Source organism: Herpailurus yagouaroundi, unplaced genomic scaffold (assembly GCF_014898765.1).
Source record: "Herpailurus yagouaroundi ecotype Mexico unplaced genomic scaffold, PumYag 205, whole genome shotgun sequence".
NCBI classification, from domain to species: Eukaryota; Metazoa; Chordata; class Mammalia; order Carnivora; family Felidae; genus Herpailurus; species Herpailurus yagouaroundi.
The window spans coordinates 7,771,873-7,791,426 of NW_024412436.1; the positions used below are offsets into that span (position 1 = coordinate 7,771,873).

The following is a 19,554-nucleotide window of genomic DNA, read 5'->3' on the forward strand; positions in this document are numbered from 1 at the left end:
CCTAAAAACAATTGCTGAATAGGTCTGAAAGAATTACTGAGATGTAGCTTGGCCCAGATGGGTATCTAAAAGCTTCCAGCAGGAGTTGAGAAGACAAAGTGAATGCCGAGTGGAGGAGATAAAATGAAAAATGTCACAAAAGTAAGAAATTGCATGGTTTGTGAGGAATAACTGCAGGTACCTCAGTGTGGCTGAAAGAAGACGGGGGGTGAGAGAAGATGGTGATGGAGAGATAGGTAGGGGCTAGATCATGCTCATGGCGTTAAGGTACTTGAATATTGTAAAAGAAATAGCCATTGAAGGGCTTTAAATGAGAAATGACATGATCAAATTTGTGGGTAGCACCTTTGATGCTGCTTTGATGACAGTTTATGGTTTTCTTTTTTAAGTTTATTTATTTATGGGGGGGGAAGGGGCAGAGAGAGATGGAGACAGAGAGAATCCCAAGCAGGCTCCACACTGTCAGTGCAGAGCCCAACAAAGGGCTCAGTCCCACGAACTGTGACATTATGACCTGAGCCGAAATCAAGAGTCAGACACTTAACCAACTGGGTCACCCAGGCACCCTTTGATGACAGTTTTGAATGGGACATGATTGCAGGCAGAAGATTCAGGCAATAGGCCACTGTTTTTGGTGAAGGCCATGATAGGTAAGATCATGGTAAGGCCATGATAGGATGGTGGAAGGAGAGGTTTCAAACAATCTTTAGGTGGCAAATGTAGCAGAACGTGGACTTCATTAATTAGTGATTGATGTTACGTAGTTGGGAGAGAAGGGTCCTGACAGAAAGGAAGGAATCAAGGACAGCATGGAGCTTCCTACTTGAAAGATGGACTGAGGGGGTGCTACCCAGTGAGCTGTGGAATGGAGTGAAGTAACATACTTGAAGGATGTGAGAAATTATTCATGTTGAGATACCTGTAACATTTCTAAGTAATTAAATATGTAACCCCAAAGCTTATGGGAGGGGACTGAAAAGATCATTAGAACACTGAACTTGGAACAATTATTAAAACATAGATGATGAGATTGCCCAGAGGAGTTGGAAAAAAGAAAAAGCCAATGGGCTAGAGCTAAACCCTCAACATATTGATATTTAACAGGTTGGTAGAGTAAGAGGTACCAAGTAGGAAACAGAAAAGGAAGGGTTGTCAGACACAAGCAAAATGAGCAGCCTTATGTCAAAGATGTCAAGAGAGTAAGAAGTTTTAGGAAGGAGAGAGCAATTGAGAGTGACAAGAATAATACACCTATAATCTTTTTTTTTTAATTTGAGTATAGCTGACACACAATGTTACATTAGTTTCAGGTGCACAACTTAATGATTTGACAGGTTTATACATGATGCTGTTTTCACCACAACGTAGCTACCAACTGTCCCATTACATTGCTATTACAATATCATCCACTGTATCCTTATGCTGTGACTTACTCATTCCATAACTGGAAGCCTATATCTTCTACTCCCCTTCACCCATTTTGCCCAGTGTCCCACCCCCTTCCTTTCTGACAACCATCAGTTTGCTCGTTGTATTTGTAGGTTCAATTCTGCTTTCTGTTTATTTATTAGTTTGTTTTATTTTTTTAGATTCCACTTATGAGTGAAACCATATAGTATTTGTCTTTCTTAGTCTGACTTATTTCACCTAGAATAATACCTTCTAGGTTCATGCATTTTATCTCAAATGGCATGATCTCATCCCCTATTTCAATTTTAATTTGAGTATAGTTAACATATAGTGTTATATTAGTTTCAGGTGTACAATACATTGATTCAACAATTCCATACATCACCCAGTGCTCATCACCAGTGCAATCCTTAATCTCCACCACCTGTCTCACCCATTCACCCACCCACCTCCGCTCTGGTGACCAGCAGTGTGTTCTCTATAGTTAAGAGTCTGTTTATTGGTTTCTCTCTCTCTCTCTCTCTCTCTTTCTCTCTCTCTCTCTCTCTTCCCCTTTGCTTGTTCATTTTCTTAAATTCCACATAAGAAATCATATGGTATTTCTTTCTCTGACTGACTTATTTAGCTTAGCATTATATTGTCTAGCTCCATCCATGTCATTGCAAATGGCAAGATTTCATCCTTTTTTATGACTGTGTAATATTCTTCTGTGTGTGTGTGTGTGTGTGTGTGTGTGTGTGTGTGTGTGTATGTGTGCGTGCACGAGCACTCATGCATGCACACAGGTACACATATGTATGTATACACCACATTCTCCTTATCTATTTGTCTATTGATGGATATTTAGGTTGCTTCTATATCTAGGATATTGTAAATAATGCTTCAATAAGCATATGAGTGGCACAAAAACAGACACATAGACCAATGGAATAGAATAGAAACCCCAGAACTAGAACCACAAACGTATGGCCAACTCATCTTTGACAAAGCAGGAAAGAACATCCAATGGAAAAAAGACAGTCTCTTTAACAAATGGTGCTGGGAGAACTGGACAGCAACATGCAGAAGGTTGAAACTAGACCACTTTCTCACACCTTTCACAAAAATAAACTCAAAATGGATAAAGGACCTGAATGTGAGACAGGAAACCATCAAAACCTTAGAGGAGAAAGCAGGAAAAGACCTCTCTGACCTCAGCCGTAGCAATCTCTTACTCGACACATCCCCAAAGGCAAGGGAATTAAAAGCAAAAGGGAATTACTGGGACCTTATGAAGATAAAAAGCTTCTGCACAGCAAAGGAAACAACCAACAAAACTAAAAGGCAACCAACGGAATGGGAAAAGATATTTGCAAATGACATATCGGACAAAGGGCTAGTATCCAAAATCTATAAAGAGCTCACCAAACTCCACACCCGAAAAGCAAATAACCCAGTGAAGAAATGGGCAGAAAACATGAATAGACACTTCTCTAAAGAAGACATCCGGATGGCCAACAGGCACATGAAAAGATGTTCAGCGTCGCTCCTTATCAGGGAAATACAAATCAAAACCACACTCAGATATCACCTCACGCCAGTCAGAGTGGCCAAAATGAACAAATCAGGAGACTATAGATGCTGGAGAGGATGTGGAGAAACGGGAACCCTCTTGCACTGTTGGTGGGAATGCAAATTGGTGCAGCCACTCTGGAAAGCAGTGTGGAGGTTCCTCAGAAAATTAAAAATAGACCTACCCTATGACCCAGCAATAGCACTGCTAGGAATTTATCCAAGGGACACAGGAGTACTGATGCATAGGGGCACTTGTACCCCAATGTTCATAGCAGCACTCTCAACAATAGCCAAATTATGGAAAGAGCCTAAATGTCCATCAACTGATGAATGGATAAAGAAATTGTGGTTTATATACACAATGGAATACTACGTGGCAATGAGAAAAAATGAAATATGGCCTTTTGTAGCAACTTGGATGGAACTGGAGAGTGTGATGCTAAGTGAAATAAGCCATACAGAGAAAGACAGATACCATATGTGTTCACTCTTATGTGGATCCTGATAAACTAAACAGGAACCCATGGGGGAGGGGAAGAAAAAAAAATAAAAAAGAGGTTAGAGTGGGAGAGAGCCAAAGCATAAGAGACTGTTGAGAACTGAGAGCAAACTGAGGGTTGATGGGGGGTGGGAGGGAGGAGAGGGCGGGTGATGGGTATTGAGGAGGGCACCTTTTGGGATGAGCACTGGGTGTTGTATGGAAACCAATTTGACAATAAATTTCATATATAAATTAAAAAAATAAGCATATGAGGTGCATATATCTTTTCAAATTAGTGTTTTTATTTGGTGTGAGGGGGTAAATACCCAGTAGTGGAATTATTGGACCATATGGTATTTCAATTTTTAATTTTTTGAGGAACCTTCATACTATTTTCCAAAGTGGCTGCTCCACTTTGTATTCCCATCAATAGGGCATGAGGATCCCTTTTTCTCCACATCATCACCAACATTTATTTGTTTCTTGTCATTTTGATTTTAGCCATTCTAACTGGTGTGGAGCAATATCTCATTATGGTTTTGGTTTGCATCTCCCTGATAAGTGATGTTGAGCATCTTTTCCTGTGCCTGTTGGCCATCTGTATAATAGACTTCTACTTTATTTAGCTGTCACTCTTCTATGTTTCTAGAAAGTCTTATACATGCCTCCAATACAGCACTTTTAAATTGTACAGGGCTTTATCTTTTTAAATTTTTTTTTAACGTTTTATTTATTTTTGAGACAGGGAGAGACAGAGCATGAACAGGGGAGGGTCAGAGAGAGGGAGACACAGAATCTGAAACAGGCTCCAGGCTCTGAGCTGTCAGCACAGAGCCCGACGCGGGGCTAGAACTCGCGGACTGCGAGATCGTGACCTGAGCTGAAGTCGGACACTTAACCGACTGAGCCACCCAGGCGCCCCAGTACAGGGCTTTATCTTAATACTTTCATGATATGATAAGTTTGTCCAGGTCACAGACATTCTGTTTGACTTTGTATTTCAGGAACCTAACAGCAGGTGTCCAACAAATAGTTGAAGCAACAGTTGAAGAGTGCCAAATAGCAGTGGCAATAGAGAGTGCTTACTGATAAATAGAAAAAGGTTTCATAGAGAAGTATGGAGCAGAAGCCAAACAGTGAGTGAAGGGAAAGTCGTAGGGAGGATCAGCCAATATAGAATATTTTTAAGAAGACTGAAGGAAAGAGAAGGATGGCAAGGGAATCTAATGCTTGGTATGCCAGGGAAGAATAAGTCAAGGCTGGGAAGAAGGAGCCAGTAGTTGAGGAGTATATTTTGTTGTTTTAATGAGTTCAACTAGTTAAAACAAACAAACAAACAAAACTCTAATGCAAAATTAAATCTATTTTACTAAATTTCATGCTCTAAATTTTAAAAAATCATAACGAGACATTTTGTTTTAATGATAGAATAACAAACTGTACACATAGCATTTCTGCTGTGGTTAGATACTGTGTTCATGATGGTCCATAAGTTTTTTTGCTTCCTTCTTCAGAATCCTGCCATCAGTATGGAAGTGAACTGCATTGATTTATTGCAAGTAGAAGGATATAATTTGATAGTTGCTGGAACCTTAAATGGTGTGATTATCTTATGGAATTTTGTAAACTCTACTGTCAAAGAAGTGTAAGTTGCATCTTTAAACAATATAAAAGCTGTACTGCAAAAGAGCCAAAATAACATTCAATACTTTTTTATTTTTTAAATTTTTTAATGTTTCTTTCTTTTGAGGGGGGGAAGGCAGAGAAAGAGGGGGCACAGAATGTGAAGCAAGATCCAGACTCTGAGCCTTCAGCACTGAGCCTGATGCAGTGCTCGAACTCATGAACTGTGAGATCATGACCTGAGCCAAAGTCGGGCACTTCACCAACTGAGCCACCTGGGTGCCCCACATTCAACACGTTTTTTTTTTTTTTTTACATTTATTTCTTTTTGAGACAGAGAGAGACAGAGCATGAACAGGGGAGGGGCAGAGAGAGGGGGGGGGACACAGAATCGGAAGCAGGCTCCAGGCTCTGAGCCATCAGCCCAGAGCCTGACGCGGGGCTCGAACTCACGGACGGCGAGATTGTGACCTGAGCTGAAGTTGGACACCTAACCGACTGACCCACCCAGGCGCCCCTCAACACGTTTTTAAAAACAATAAATCAGTGGTATAACAGCGGTGATGCTCTCAAGACAGGCTTTTCTGGAAGTTACATTCATGAGATTTGTTCTGCATGTCCAAATCCCAGAGTAATATGAATAAAAGGAAACTTAAGTATTCATATTCCCAAGTCCCTTGACTTTCACTCTTCTCCCTCTAGTACATGCTTTCATGTGTGATCCTGTCCTAATTTATAACCTACAGAAAAAGTTAAAATATGTATATATTTTGAATTTTTGTAATGTTTATTTATTTTTGAGAGAGGACAGAGAGAGACAGAGTGTGAGCGGGGGAGGGGCAGAGAGAGGGAGACACAGAATCCGAAGCAGGCTCCATGCTCCAAGCTGTCAGCACAGAACCTGATGTGGGGCTTGAACCCATAAAACCACAAGATCATGACCTGAGCTGAAGTTGGCACTTAACCGACTGAGCCACCCAGGCACCCCTAAAATATATGTTTTAAACACTAATCTCCCTAAAGCTTTAAACACACATATCTGGCGATGACCATCTGGGTCACCAGCAACACCCTGAAAGAACAAAACTGTGTCCCAGTCTTCCCCTCTCCCATGCATCTCCTTTTCCTGTATTCCCAGTGATACCACCATCTGCTCAGTCACCAAAGTTAAATGGTGAGTAGCATTCTACATGGGTTTTCTTTTTATTCACCACTGCAACGTGTGCAGTGCATTATAGGTCAATGCTAACAAGGGGGTGGCATATGCAATTAAATAAATAGATCTCGACCAACCAGATATGCCCTGCACCATCGCCAAAAGCTTCACCCACTCCCTGCTATCCATTTCTAAATATTCTTACCATTGTCTGTAAAGGAAGTAATGTAACATTGGATTATTTGCTACGGATAGGTTGTAAATAACAAACTCTCCCCAGTTCTGTAATCGGGCCATAAGCAAGGGCCATGTGTAAACATCCTGTATCAAGGGAACTTGCAGTGTTGTACTTTCAGGTACAAGGTGGTCAAGAACCTTAGTGAATGAATAAAAATAACATCAATCTATCTAAGCATCCAGAGGAAGGAAAGAGGGAGAAGAGAATTAGAAAGGACAAGAGGAAAAGAGGAAAACAAGAAGAAACCTCTGCTTCTCTAGTTACAGTGCCTTAAACACTCCTGGTCCATCTGGACCGCAGACCCCTTTCCAGTGTAAGTCTGAGCCTTTACCTTTAACCAACGTTTGAGGGGACATAGTCCTCTCTTGTTTGGATCCTGGATTTGTTCTTCTTTGAACCATTCGTTGACTTCTCCCTCTGTACCTCAGCCAGTGTTCTCTTGGGTCCTGCCCTAGAATTCCTGTCACCCTCCTGTTCCTTCCTTTCAACACTTGCCCTTGGGCTTTCTCATGACTGTAGACTTGTCACTTGATACCCATATCAATATGCACTGTGTGGTCCTTCAGCCTTTTATTAAAGCAGTTCTCATGCTGTGTCAGCTTGTGCGTGACTCACTACAAAAGGAAAGCAGAGAGACTGTAGTCCTGCTTCCACAGCATCAGGAGGGAAGCTCTCCTGAGAATATTCCCAACTTGAAGGAGGAGATGCTCCTTGTTGAAGTGCTAGTATTTTGCAAAGCGATGCATGTGAATCCAGCACTCAGTCAGAGGAAAGTAACGGTATGGTGAGCCATACATCATGTTCCCTTCCCATGAGAAGATGATTATACACAAGTAAGTGACTTAGAATCACTTTAGTATTTTGCAAAACATACAATTTAGTACAGAACTGTCTAATGTAACTTGGGTCCAGCTTTCAAAAGGCTCTAAAGTTGAAAGTGGTTTCCATATTCATGGTGGAAGCCATCTCTACCTCTGCTCAAATTTGCCTAAGATCCCTTCACCAGTCAGGAGACCTGGCCTTTCTCTTCCTGTTCAAAGTCTCATGCTTTTTGGGGGGGCCCAAACTGGAAATTTGCCACTCCACTTACTCGGAGTAGAATTCTATTCTTCAAACTTTCTGAAACTTCCAGGAGGTTATATGTAAGTCCACTTTGACGTATTAGTAGAAGGCTAGACCTGCTAATTGGGTTAAAAGACTTTTAAACACTGAGTTGGTCATGTGGTTACACAGGGCTTTATTAAGGGAGATAGGTTCCAACTCTACCCCTCTAGGTTTTCTCTTCATGTTCAGTGCTGCAATTCCAGCATTGCAGGAATTGATTAGCTCTTCATGGGATGTATAAGTAATGCAAGTTGCCTAACTTGTAAATGTTTATCATGTAAATGTATGCTTCACTCCCAGGTACAGACCTGAAAATTGCTTCAAGGTGGACCCTGATTTGGATCCCAAACGCTTTAGAATCAATGACATACTGTTCCTCTTTCGACCCCCTGAATGTGCAAGGTAACTAACTCAGTACTTACTGATGAAGAAATACTGTCTGGGACTTATGCGGGTGATGTAAAAAGAGTGCTGGGATACCAGCACTAAGGAAGGTACAACTGAGGGAAGACATAAATTGGGAATGCTACTTGGCTTAAGCTTTCTTCCCTGCTACTATCTTTTGTAGGTAGGTGGTTCTCTGGGATCTGAGTTGCTGTGTGGGGTTCTCATTTCCCTTACCATGTCAGCCTCACAGCAATCTCTACACTAGTTAGAAGAGGTAGAAAGTGCCCACTTGACCACACTTGTGGCCAAAATAAGGAAGGACTTGCAGGGCAAATTTAAACCTATAGCAGAAGGTTTCATATGACATCTGCTAAAACTGAGCCATCTCCATTCATTTCTGAGGGGGAAGGACATTGTTTTCTAAATATTTAAGAAAAACTATTTTTTCTGTCTAGATGCGCTTCAGAGTTCTGATTTTCAGGCAACATGTAATAGGAAAGGAAATGAGAAAGCAAAGGCTTCCGCGTTGGTTTTGAGTCACCCAGCAGTGAGCAAGAATGCACCACCTTCCCTACCCCTTGACTTGAAATTGCCTTAACTGAGACTATTTTGAAGACTTGTTCCATATCAGTGCCCTCACTGGAACCTAAGTCACTTTCCAGTTCATTCCAGCAGAGCACGGCCAAGACAACCAGGCTAGAACTGGGAATTGCAGAGCAGAGCAGGGGTTAGCCAGGCCCACCCCCCAACCCTGCTCCTACCATTTCAGTGTCAGCTCCTGGGAATACATCTAGCCCTGAGCAGTGGTACAGGGCATATTTTTATTTCCCAGACCCAGGCAACATTAAATCTTAATTACTGAGGCTCCCCAACAGCATCTACCAAAACCAGACAGATGAACATTTGTAACCCAAGATAGAAAGTATGATTTGTTTCTTGAGTGGCTCAGTATCCATAGATGATGAGAGAAGTAACCTACTGAAATTAAAGCAGAGAAGAGCACACTTTGTGTAGGATAGAATATCTTAACTTTCCTTCCTTGGGCTTTTCCCTCTTCCTGTAGGAGATCAAGTCAGGATTCTGTGTGCTCCTCATCACAATGTGATTCTAGTAAAGGTCCACAGAGTAGCAAGGTAAGCAACAAATAGAAAGAGTATGTCTTCCTGTTATATCCAATGTTGGTTTAGAAATAGTGATTGGCCCCACTTGAGATGCTCTTTTGAGAGAAGGTCAAGGTGGAAAAACTCTGTGTGTACATGCAGGTGTAAAATCTGTTTTGTTTTGTATTTTCAAGGTTTTCATATCTGAAAATAAACCATACATATAAGTAAAATACATTACATATGCTATCTTTACATTTCTGAAATAATAAAATCAATTTTAGACAACCTCTTTTGCTAAAAAGTATTACACACATTACACAGGGAAGAGACGACACACAGAGTAATACTGTGGTTTTCAAACTCTGTTCTCAGTCCATAGATTTGGCACATTACATCTCTAGTAGGATTTTGTTTTATTTTGTTTTAATAGTTTTTATGTTTATTTATTTTTTGAGAGAGAGAGAGAGAGAGAGAGAGAGAGAGAGAGAGTTGGGGAGGGGCAGAGAGACAGGGAGACAGAGAATCCAAAGCAGACTCCAGGTTCTGAGCTGTCAGCAGAGCCTGACCTGATAGGGTCGAATTCATGAACCATGAGATCATGACCTGACCCGAAGTTGGATGCTTAACGAACTGAGCCACCCAGGCTCCCCTCTAGTAGGATTTTGTTTTAAAGGAAACTTTTCCCTGGAAAAATTATTTTAAAATGACTAGCATGATGAAAAGAATAAACTCACAAGGATGTAAGAGTCAGACAGACTTGTACTTCAATCAGGTGCTCTGATTAGCTTTAGAGACATCACCTAATCTCTGAGTTTTGTTTCTTTATCAAATAAAGTCTAACTCACATGGTTGCTAATAGAATTGGAGATCATGTACACCAAGAACATGGCATGCATTACACACATAATTACTCGCATTGTTATGCCCTCCCTAAGCCACTAGAATGTTGTGTTACAGATACCATATTTATGAACATGACAATCTCTGCAATATACTTTTTAAAATAATTAATTCAAGAACAACTTCAGGGGTGCTTGGGATAGCTCAGTCAGTTGAGTGTCGGACTCTTGATTTTGGCTCAGGTCATGACCCCTGAGTTGTGGAATCAAGCCCCACATTGGGCTCTGCACTTAGCAGGCAGCCTGCTTAAGATTCTCTCTCTTTCTCTCTGCCCCTCTCCCCCACTCTCTCTCTTTCTCTCTCTCTCCCTCTCTGAAATAAATAAAATAAAATAAAAACTTCAAAAAGAGTGCTGAGAAATGTAAAATTAACAGAGAACAAACTGATGGTTGCCAGGGGGAGAGGATGAGGGATGGGCAAAATAGGTGCAGCGGAGGGGGAGTTACAGGCTTCCAGTTATGGGGTAAATAAATCCCAAGAAAAAAGATATAGATAGAGCATAGAGAATATCGTTGGTACAGTAACAGCATTGTATGGGGACAGATGGTAGCTACACTTGTGGTGAGCATGGCATAACTTAAAGACCTACCCAATTGCTGTGTTGTACACCTAAAACTAATGTAACGATGTAACATTGTGTGTCAGCTATACTCAAATGTTTAAAAATTTAAAAAAGTGTAAATGCACCTGAAGAATCTAACTCATCCAGTACCTCTCATTTCCTTACAATGTCATGGAAATGCTTTCTCTTTTTCTCCCCTAATTCAGGGAAGCAAACAGAGCATACATGACACTGAGGTTAAACGTAAGTATGAGATCACCTCTCTTTCTTGTAACAATTTCTTGTTCTAGAACAGTCTTATGAATATACATCATATCCTTTCTGTGGCTAAATGTTAAGGAGGTGGTATAAGATTCAGTAGTCTAAGAGGCAGAATTTCCATTATGATGATGCTGTTTTAAATACTAATTCTAGATTTTTAAAAATCCAATGCATTACTGAGCTTCTTAGTCTTGAGTCCGTTTTCCTAAAACTTATACTAGATTCATAAGCCATTTGGGATGTGTAAGACTTACACTGAGTATATATCTAGTTTTAGCTGTTATAGACAACGTGGAGGCTTTTGTAATAAGATGAAAAATAATTTCTTCCCCCCAGTGATCTAGGATTCTATTTGTTAATGCTTTTTTTGTTCTCTGCCCTGAGTGAAGTTATCTGAGGTTGAGAAAAACATTCTAGGGAAAAGAATGTGTTGTCTGACTATTTTCCTACCTGGCTCCTCTTTTATGTTCTAAAAAATTTGTAATTCCAAGTATTGCAAACACCCATGGTAGCTCGTTAACTTTCCTGTAGGTGAACAAACTGATGTCACAATGGGAGAGCAACATCCAGTGGACAAAAAACATCCTGGAGGCACCAATTTAATAGAAGCTCAGCCCCCTATCATTGTCAGTGCTCATGAGGATGGACATCTTCGTTTGTGGACTGTGGAGGTGATGGGACCCATTGTTTACCTGGAACAGCAGAGAATGGGAAAGATAAAAGTATTATGGAATGAATCCTAGCCTTCTAAGGTTCCAGGGAACATCCAATTCTAGTATTTTTCAACCTTCTAACAAATTGTGGTTCCTCAGCCTTCTCACTGAAAGTGCGACTCAAACATTACAATAGGACAGTTCTGTAACTCGGGTCAAATGATCAAAACTCCTAAGTTAACTATTTCAAATCTTTCTTTTCTTTAAATTGAGCTATGAGTACATGCCACTAACTATTTCATTGGATATTTAAATAACATTAGAGGATATTAATGATGTATTACAGTAAAAGAATATAAGAACACTCAAATATCGAGTATGTATAAATTTTTAGTTATCTAAACTATTGGAAGAAGTTATTACATTGTACTGAGTGTCCTTAAGCATTTTACAATGAAAAAATAGCTTTTATTTCCCAGAAGATTTTAAATGACTTGGAGCGGAGGGTGGCAGAGTTTAAAACTAGGAAGACAGAAATGATGGAAGGAAGGATCTTGATGGAAGGTGCTGATAACAATGAAATCAGTAGAGAGGCAAGAAATCACTAGAGAGGTAAGTGAGAAAAGAGCCACCATTTTGTATGGCAGATAGTGAGACCCAGTGACACAGAATAGCGCAGGCATCTGCTGGGTAAAACGTCCAGGTCTGTCAATAGATCTTAGCGTGTAAGTGGGAAAATCTTGGTTTGAAAATACAAACTTTTTGAAACAATTTTTAAATTTCATTTGAGAGAGAGAGAGAGAGAGAGAGAGAGAGAGAGAGAGAGCAAGTGGGGGAGGGGGAGGAGGTAGGGGGAGAGAGAGAGAATCCTAAGCAGGCTCACATCCAGCACTGAGCCTGATGTGGGGCTCGATCTCACGACTGTGAGATTATGACCTGAGCTGAAATCAAGAGTTGGTCACCACCCAGGCGCCCCAAAAATACAAACTATCATTAACAACTTTTCATGAGAGTATCTTGGTATTAGAGCAATGCCTTTTTTTTTTTTTTTTTTCTGATAGAGAAATAAGAGTGACAGAAGGAAGATTATACCCAAATAAATCTCAGGAAATGATTAGCAGACTCAAATTCTCTCTTCTTTTTTTTAATGTTTATTTATTTATTTATTTATTTTGATGAGTGGGGGGAGCACAAGCAGGGGAGGGGCAGAGAGAGGGAGAGAGAAAGAATCCCAAGCAGGCTCTATGCTGTCAGTGCAGAGCCCCATGTAGGGCTGGATCCCAGGAACCATGAGATCATGACTTGAACCAAAATCAAGAGTCAGATGCTTAACCAACTGAGCCACCCAGGTGCCCTATCAAATTCTCTGTTCTGGGGTGCCTGGGTGGCTTAGTCGGTTGAGCATCTGACTTTGGCTCAGGTCATGATCTCGCAGTTGGCAAGTTCAAGCCCCTCGTAGGGCTCAGTGCTGACATCTCAGAGCCTGGAGCCTGCTTCAGATTCTCTCTCTCTCTCTCTCTCTCTCTGTTCCCCTCCCCTGCTCATACTCTGTCTCTCTGTGTCTCAAAAATAAAATTAAAATTAAAAAAAATTTTAAATCTCTCTTCTGAAGCAGGGATGTTTATTGGCTAAGTGAGGCAGTGCTTGTGGAAAATTCTTCCTGGTGCTGACTTATCCTAAGCACTGAAAAATAATCTGCTGAATTTGAATCTCCTACAATCTCTTTATCTTGCACCAATTTTCAAAATAGATATGTCTGAAAACTAAGTGCAATATTACTGGTTGAGATACACTTAAACAAGTGAGATACACTTAAACCTGAAAAGAATGTTTGTTTAGAAGGGGAATATGTACCTGGAAAAGAGGTCTGAGGAAGTTCATGGAAAGGGTCATGGAAGTGCAAGAAACAACCCCCAAGAATAGAAGTGGTCTGTAATAATCAGAGTTTAGATGCTCTTAATAGTTGTTACAGCTTTATGAATATTTAATTTCAAGGAAATAAGTCCTTTCAGATAGTTTCAAATTGTTTTTATTACAAAGAAGAGAATCATGTTGCAGTAGTAGAGATAATTTTTTAGATGGATTATTTATAGAGAAATTCAACTCTGAGATTAATATTTTATAGAATTTATTATACTTTATTCAGGGAAAGCTACTGAAAGATATGCTGCCTTTCACAAAACATTCTGCCATTTCTCTGACATCGCTGTATACTGATCCATGTACCAGGATACTTCTGACTGGAAATGTGGGTAAGTCATGCTTAGGTAGTCGTCTACAGGTTGCTCCATAACCACATGACATAAAGATGGAGGTAGGAAAATACATGACATTTGTTGAGACAAAAGAAAGAAAAAGAAGGATGCTGAAGCAGGAGAGAGTGTTATGAATAGCTCGCTGAATAAATAGATTAATGAATGAATAGAGCAATGAATAGAACCTATTCCATTCTGAGGTCTTTACTTAGAGCAAGACAATCTATTTTTTCCCATCTTTAAATGGGGTACACAGTTAAGCCTCCGACATTGGCTCAGGTCATGATCTCACCATTCATGAGTTCGAGCCCCACGTCAGGCTCTGTGCTGATGGCTCAGAGCCTGGAGCCTGCTTTGGGTTCTGTGTCTCCCTCTCGCTGCCCCTTCCATGCTGATGCTGTCTCTCTCTGTCTTTCAAAAATAAATAAAAATTGAAAAAAAAATTTTTAGATGGGGTACAGAACTACCTGTTCTCTTACCTTACATATTGGGAAGAATGTAAAGTTTTCATTTTCCATCTTGAATAGATTATGTTGTATTTATCTCAAAAAGGGAGTAACAGCATTAACTAGGAAGGAGAGGGATTCTTTGCTCTCATTAGGGGACTTTTGTATTGATTGTTAGAACTCATACAGTTGGTCTTTATTCTTTGATGTAACAAAATTCTTTTTTCTAATGCTTTATTACCTTTCTTTCATCTTTTTAATTAATCATGAATTATCTTTCTTTTCATCTACTTTAAAAGATTATGTGAGTGTGTGAATGAGCATTCCTAGTGTAAAAACATTTTAAAAATGTTAGTAGTGTTCACTTTTAAGTTTTTCCAAAAAACAGACAAAACTAACCAGTTTGTTAGAATTTAGACTGAAACAGCATCTTTTCAGTTAAACAAAAGCTTAGCCCACTTTACTCTTGCTTTTCTTCTACACCCACCCCTTCACTTATCATTTGCTACTGTAACCTTGATATTTGCATTCGGGTACTGCTATTACATTCATATTTAAATTTTAGGGGCACCTGGTGGCTCAGTAGGTTGAGCCTCCGACTTAGGCTCAGGTCATGATCTTGTGGGTTTGAGCCCTGTGTTGGGCTCTGTGCTGATGGCTAGGAGCCTGGAGCCTGCTTCAGATTCTGTATCTCCTTCTCTCACCTCCCTCCCCTGCTTGTGCTCTCTCTATCTCAAAAACAAATAAATGTTAAACAAAAAGTAATAATATTTAAATTTTACATCTTTTCTTGAAAGAACATTGTTCTCATTTCAAAACTTACTTTATGAATCAGTTTGTACCATCAATTATTTCAGTCTTCCGGAGATTATACAAAATTTTCAATTTTAATGAAGTACAGTTTACCAATGGTTTCTTTCACAGATTGTGCCTTTGATGTTGTTTTTAAAAAGTCATTGCCAAACCCAAGGTTTAGATTTTCTTCCAGTTTTATAGTTTTGCATGTTACACTTAGAGTTGTTTTGATCTGGGTTTTTTGGCTTTTAGAATTTGGTGGGAAAAGCGTAACGTGCATTTCCAAATTGAGAGTTTTTATCATGAATGGGTAATGAATTGTGTCAACTGTTTTTTCTGCATCTATTGTGATCATGTGACTTTTTTCTTCTTTAGCCTGTTGATAGGATGGATTACATGAAATGATCTTCAAATGTTGACCGCTGTGTATAATTCTTTTAATATGCTCATATTTTGATGGGGATTTTTGCATCTATATTCATTATATTCATAACAGCTATTGGTTTATAGTTTTCTCATAATATCTTTGGGTTTGGTATTAGGGTGTGCTGGCCTCATTGAACAAGTTAGAAAGTATTCCCTTTTATATTCTGGAAGAGTTTGTATATAATTGGTAAGATTTCTTACTTAAATGTGTGATAGAATTCACCATTAAACTCATTTTGATGCAGTGGTTTCTGTTTGGGAAGATTATTAATTAATTTCCTTAATAATATAGACCTGGGGTGCCTGGGTGGCCCAGTCAGTTGAGCGTCCTACTCTTGATTTCAGCTGAGATCATGATCTCACAGTTCGGTTCATGGGCCCATATTGGGCACCACACTGACAGCAAGAAATTTGCTTGGGGTTCTCTGACCCTCTCCCTCTGACTCCCTACCCCATCCATAAATAAATAAATAAACACTTTTTAAAAATAATATAAGCCTATTCATATTATCTGTTTCTTCTTGGGTGAGTTTTGACAGATTGTGTCTTTCAAGGAATCAGTCCATTTTATCCAGGTTATTAAATTTGTGGGCATGGAATTCATAGTATTCCTTTGTATCCTTTTAATTCCCATGAGATCTTTTTTCTAAGTTAGCCCGGATAGAAGTTTATCAATTTTGTTGATCTTTTTAAAGAACCAGCTTTTGGTTTTGTTGATTTTTTTCTATTGAGTTCCTATTTTTAGTTTCATTGATTTCCGTTCTGATTTTTACTTCATTTATTCTGCTTACTTTGGTGAATTTGTTTTTTTTTTTTTTTTATCTCATTCTAAAAGAGAAGTTTAGATTATAGATCTTCCTTTTGTTTCTAATATGTGCATGTAAATTGCCCTTGTGAGCACTGCTTTTGCTGCTTCCCTCTAATTTTGGTGTCATATTTTCATTTTTATTTAGTTCAAAATATTTAAAACTTTCTCTTGAGATTTCTTTCTATGATCTATTATTTAGAAGTATGTTGTCTCATCTCTAATTATTTTGGGATTTTCCAGCTCCCTTTCTCTTATTGATTTCCAATTTCATTCCATTGTAGTCTGGGGACATACACTGTATGATTTCTCTTATTTCAAATTGGTTAAGATATAATTTATTGCCCAGAATTTGGTCTATCTTGGTGAATGATAGCTTGAGATTAATATGGGTTTTGCTGTGTTTGGATGCAGTAGTCTATAGATATCAATTATATCTAGTTGACTGATGGTGTGATTAAGTTCAACTATGTCCTTACTGATTTTCTGCTCCCTGGGTCTGTCCATTTCTGATAGATGGGTGTGAAGTTTCCAACTATAACAGTGTATTATCTATTTCTCCTTGCAATTCTATCAGTTTTCAGCTGCATATCTTGATACTGTGATGTTAGGCACATACATGTTTTTCTTTTAATTTTTAATGTTTATTTTTGAGAGAGAGAGAGTGGGGGGAGGGGCAGAGAAAGAGGGAGACACAGAATCCAAAGCAGGCTCCAGGCTCTGAGCTGTCAGCACAGAGCCCGATGCAGGGTTCAAACTTACCAACCGCGAGATCATGACCTGAACCAAAGTCCGATGCTTAACTGACTGAGCCACCCAGGTGCCCCGGCACATACATGTTAAGGATAGTTATGTCTTCTTGGAGAATTGCCCCTTTATCATTATGTAATGCCTTTCTTTATCCCTAATAATTTTTCTTACTCTGAAGTCGTCTCTGAAACATAGATGCTCTTCCTTTCTTTTGATTCACATTTACATGGTAAGTCGTTCTCTATCCCTTTACTTTTAGTCTACATGTATCCTTATATATAAAGTGGATTTCTTGTCAGCAACATATAATTGGGTGTTGTTTTTTAATCCATTCTGACAATCTCAGTCTTTTAAGTGGTTTACTTAGACTGCTGACATCTAAAGTGATTTTTGATATAGATCTACTGTATTTCTTATTGTGTTCTATTTATTCCTCGTTTTTGTTCTTATTTTTGTCTTTCACTCTTTTTGTGCCTTTTGTGGTTTGAAGTGACCTTTCATATTATTCTACTTTCTCTTAGCATATCAATTATGTATCTTTTTAAAATTTTTTGAATGGTTTCCCTAGAGTTTGCAATATACATCTACAACTAATTCATGTCCACTTTCAAACAAGTCTACACCACCTCCCTGGTAATAAGAGTATCTTATAATAACAAAATATTCCTAATTTCTTCCTTGTGTCACTACTGTCATTCAGCTCAAGTACCTAGAAGTTACAATTGTCAAATACATTGTTGCTATTATTGCTTTAAATAAATTGCTTTTACTTTATCTTCATTTATTCCTTCTCTTATGCTCTTCTTTTCTTTGTATAAATCTGAATTTCTTACCTATATCATTTTCCTTCTCTCTTAAGAACTTCCTTTAATACTTCTTGCAAGGCAAGTTTACTAGCAACAAATTGTCTCCGGTTTTGTTTGTCTGGGAAAGTCACCTTTCTCCTTCACTTTTGAAGGACAGTTTCACAAGGGACATAATGCTAGGTTGATGGTTTTTCTCTCAACACTTAAATATTTCATTCCATTCTCTTCTAACTTTCATGGTTTCTGAGAAGTTAGATGTAATTCTTATATTGTTCCTTTATAGATAAGATATTCCCCCCTCTGGTTTCTTTCAAGATTTTTTTTTCTTTCTGCAGTTTGAATATGCCTAGATGTAGTCCTTTTTGCTTTTTTTAAATAATTTTTTTAATGTTTATTTATTTTTTGAGACAGACAGACAGACGTGCGGGGGAGGGGCAGAGAGAGAGTGAGACCCAGAATCCAAAGCAGGCTCCAGGTTCTGATCCAGATTCAGCACAGAGCCTGATGTGGGGCTTGAACTCACAAACTGTGAGATCATGACCTGAGCCAAAGTCAGACATTTAATCAACTGAGCCACTCAGGCACCCTGTTGCTTTTTTTTAAATCTAGTTTTGTAACTATCATGTGGATTGTAGGATGATTATCTCTCTAATGGTTTGGATTCCATTTGGTACTGTTATATTCATTTCTATTTCATCTACCCTGACATCTAGAGGAAATTTGACTTTGAACATACATGGCAACAGTAAGTCACAATGAGGCTGCCATATATCAGAATTCCTACGTATAAGTGATATAATTTTTTTTCTTTCATTTCTGTTTTTTCAGATTCTATTTTATTTACCATTATAAATGCCTAAGTCAAATTAATTTGGCAGGCTGGATAGTATTTGCTTAGACAAAAAGGATATCTAACTAAAGATTCCAATGCTTACATTTTCTACAGAAGGACATGTTATCCTTTGCAGCATTAGTTCCTTCCTGGATCCACCTCACAATGAAAAGGTAGGGACTTTAGTTTTTAGTTTAATTTATGAACCAGAAACTGACCATTTTTCTGTGCTAGATACCACAAAAGATAGAAATGCAAGCCAAGACCTCCTACTCTGGAGTCATATATAATACTATTGAATCTTAACAGTATTTTATCTTGATGGGCACTGAGAAATGTATAGAGTTGTTGAATCATTATATGGTACACTTGAAACTAACATAACAGTCTATGTTAATTATACTTGAAATAAAAAAAAAGAAAAAAGAAACAAGCTACATGCCAAATAATAATGGTTTACTGGTGAAAAGAAAGAATGAGTGAGTGAGTGAGTGAGTGATCTAGCCACTGGCCACATTACATCATCTTCATGTTTTGATTTATTTGAGAGAATCTATGTAGAAACCCAGAGCTTAAAAAAGTTCACAAATCATCTAGTCCTCCACAGTCAGTTTATATATCTGACATAACTTTATAGAAAGAGATGCTATTAAGAGACTCTTAAAAACTGAGAACAAACGGAGGGTTGATGGGGGGTGGGAGGGAGGGGAGGGTGGGCGATGGGTATTGAGGAGGGCACCTTTTGGGATGAGCACTGGGTGTTGTATGGAAACCAATTTGACAATAAACTTCATATATTGAAGAAAAAAAAAGAAAAATAAATAAATAAATAAATAAATAAACATTAAAAAAAAAAAAACAGAAAGAGATGCTATAACTTTTCCTTACAGGCCTAATCTAGTGCCCAACCATTGGGGATGAAAAATACAGCATAGGGAATATAGTCAATAACACTACAATAACATGTTATCATGCCATCATGGTGAGCACTGAGTAATGTACAGTAT

At 38.7% G+C, this 19,554-nt stretch overlaps 1 protein-coding gene across 2 annotated transcripts in view; it reads left to right on the forward strand.

The window, feature by feature from the left end:
- Positions 1–19,554, forward strand: part of WDR64 (WD repeat domain 64) — a 152,346-nt gene that overhangs the window by 114,757 nt on the left and 18,035 nt on the right. For both annotated transcript variants that reach the window (XM_040451799.1, XM_040451800.1), the window contains 7 exons: positions 4,960–5,090; positions 7,867–7,968; positions 9,017–9,086; positions 10,725–10,761; positions 11,311–11,450; positions 13,579–13,684; positions 18,662–18,720. In XM_040451799.1, the coding sequence (XP_040307733.1) occupies positions 4,960–5,090; positions 7,867–7,968; positions 9,017–9,086; positions 10,725–10,761; positions 11,311–11,450; positions 13,579–13,684; positions 18,662–18,720 (645 nt within the window). The remainder of the gene's footprint in view (positions 1–4,959; positions 5,091–7,866; positions 7,969–9,016; positions 9,087–10,724; positions 10,762–11,310; positions 11,451–13,578; positions 13,685–18,661; positions 18,721–19,554) is intronic.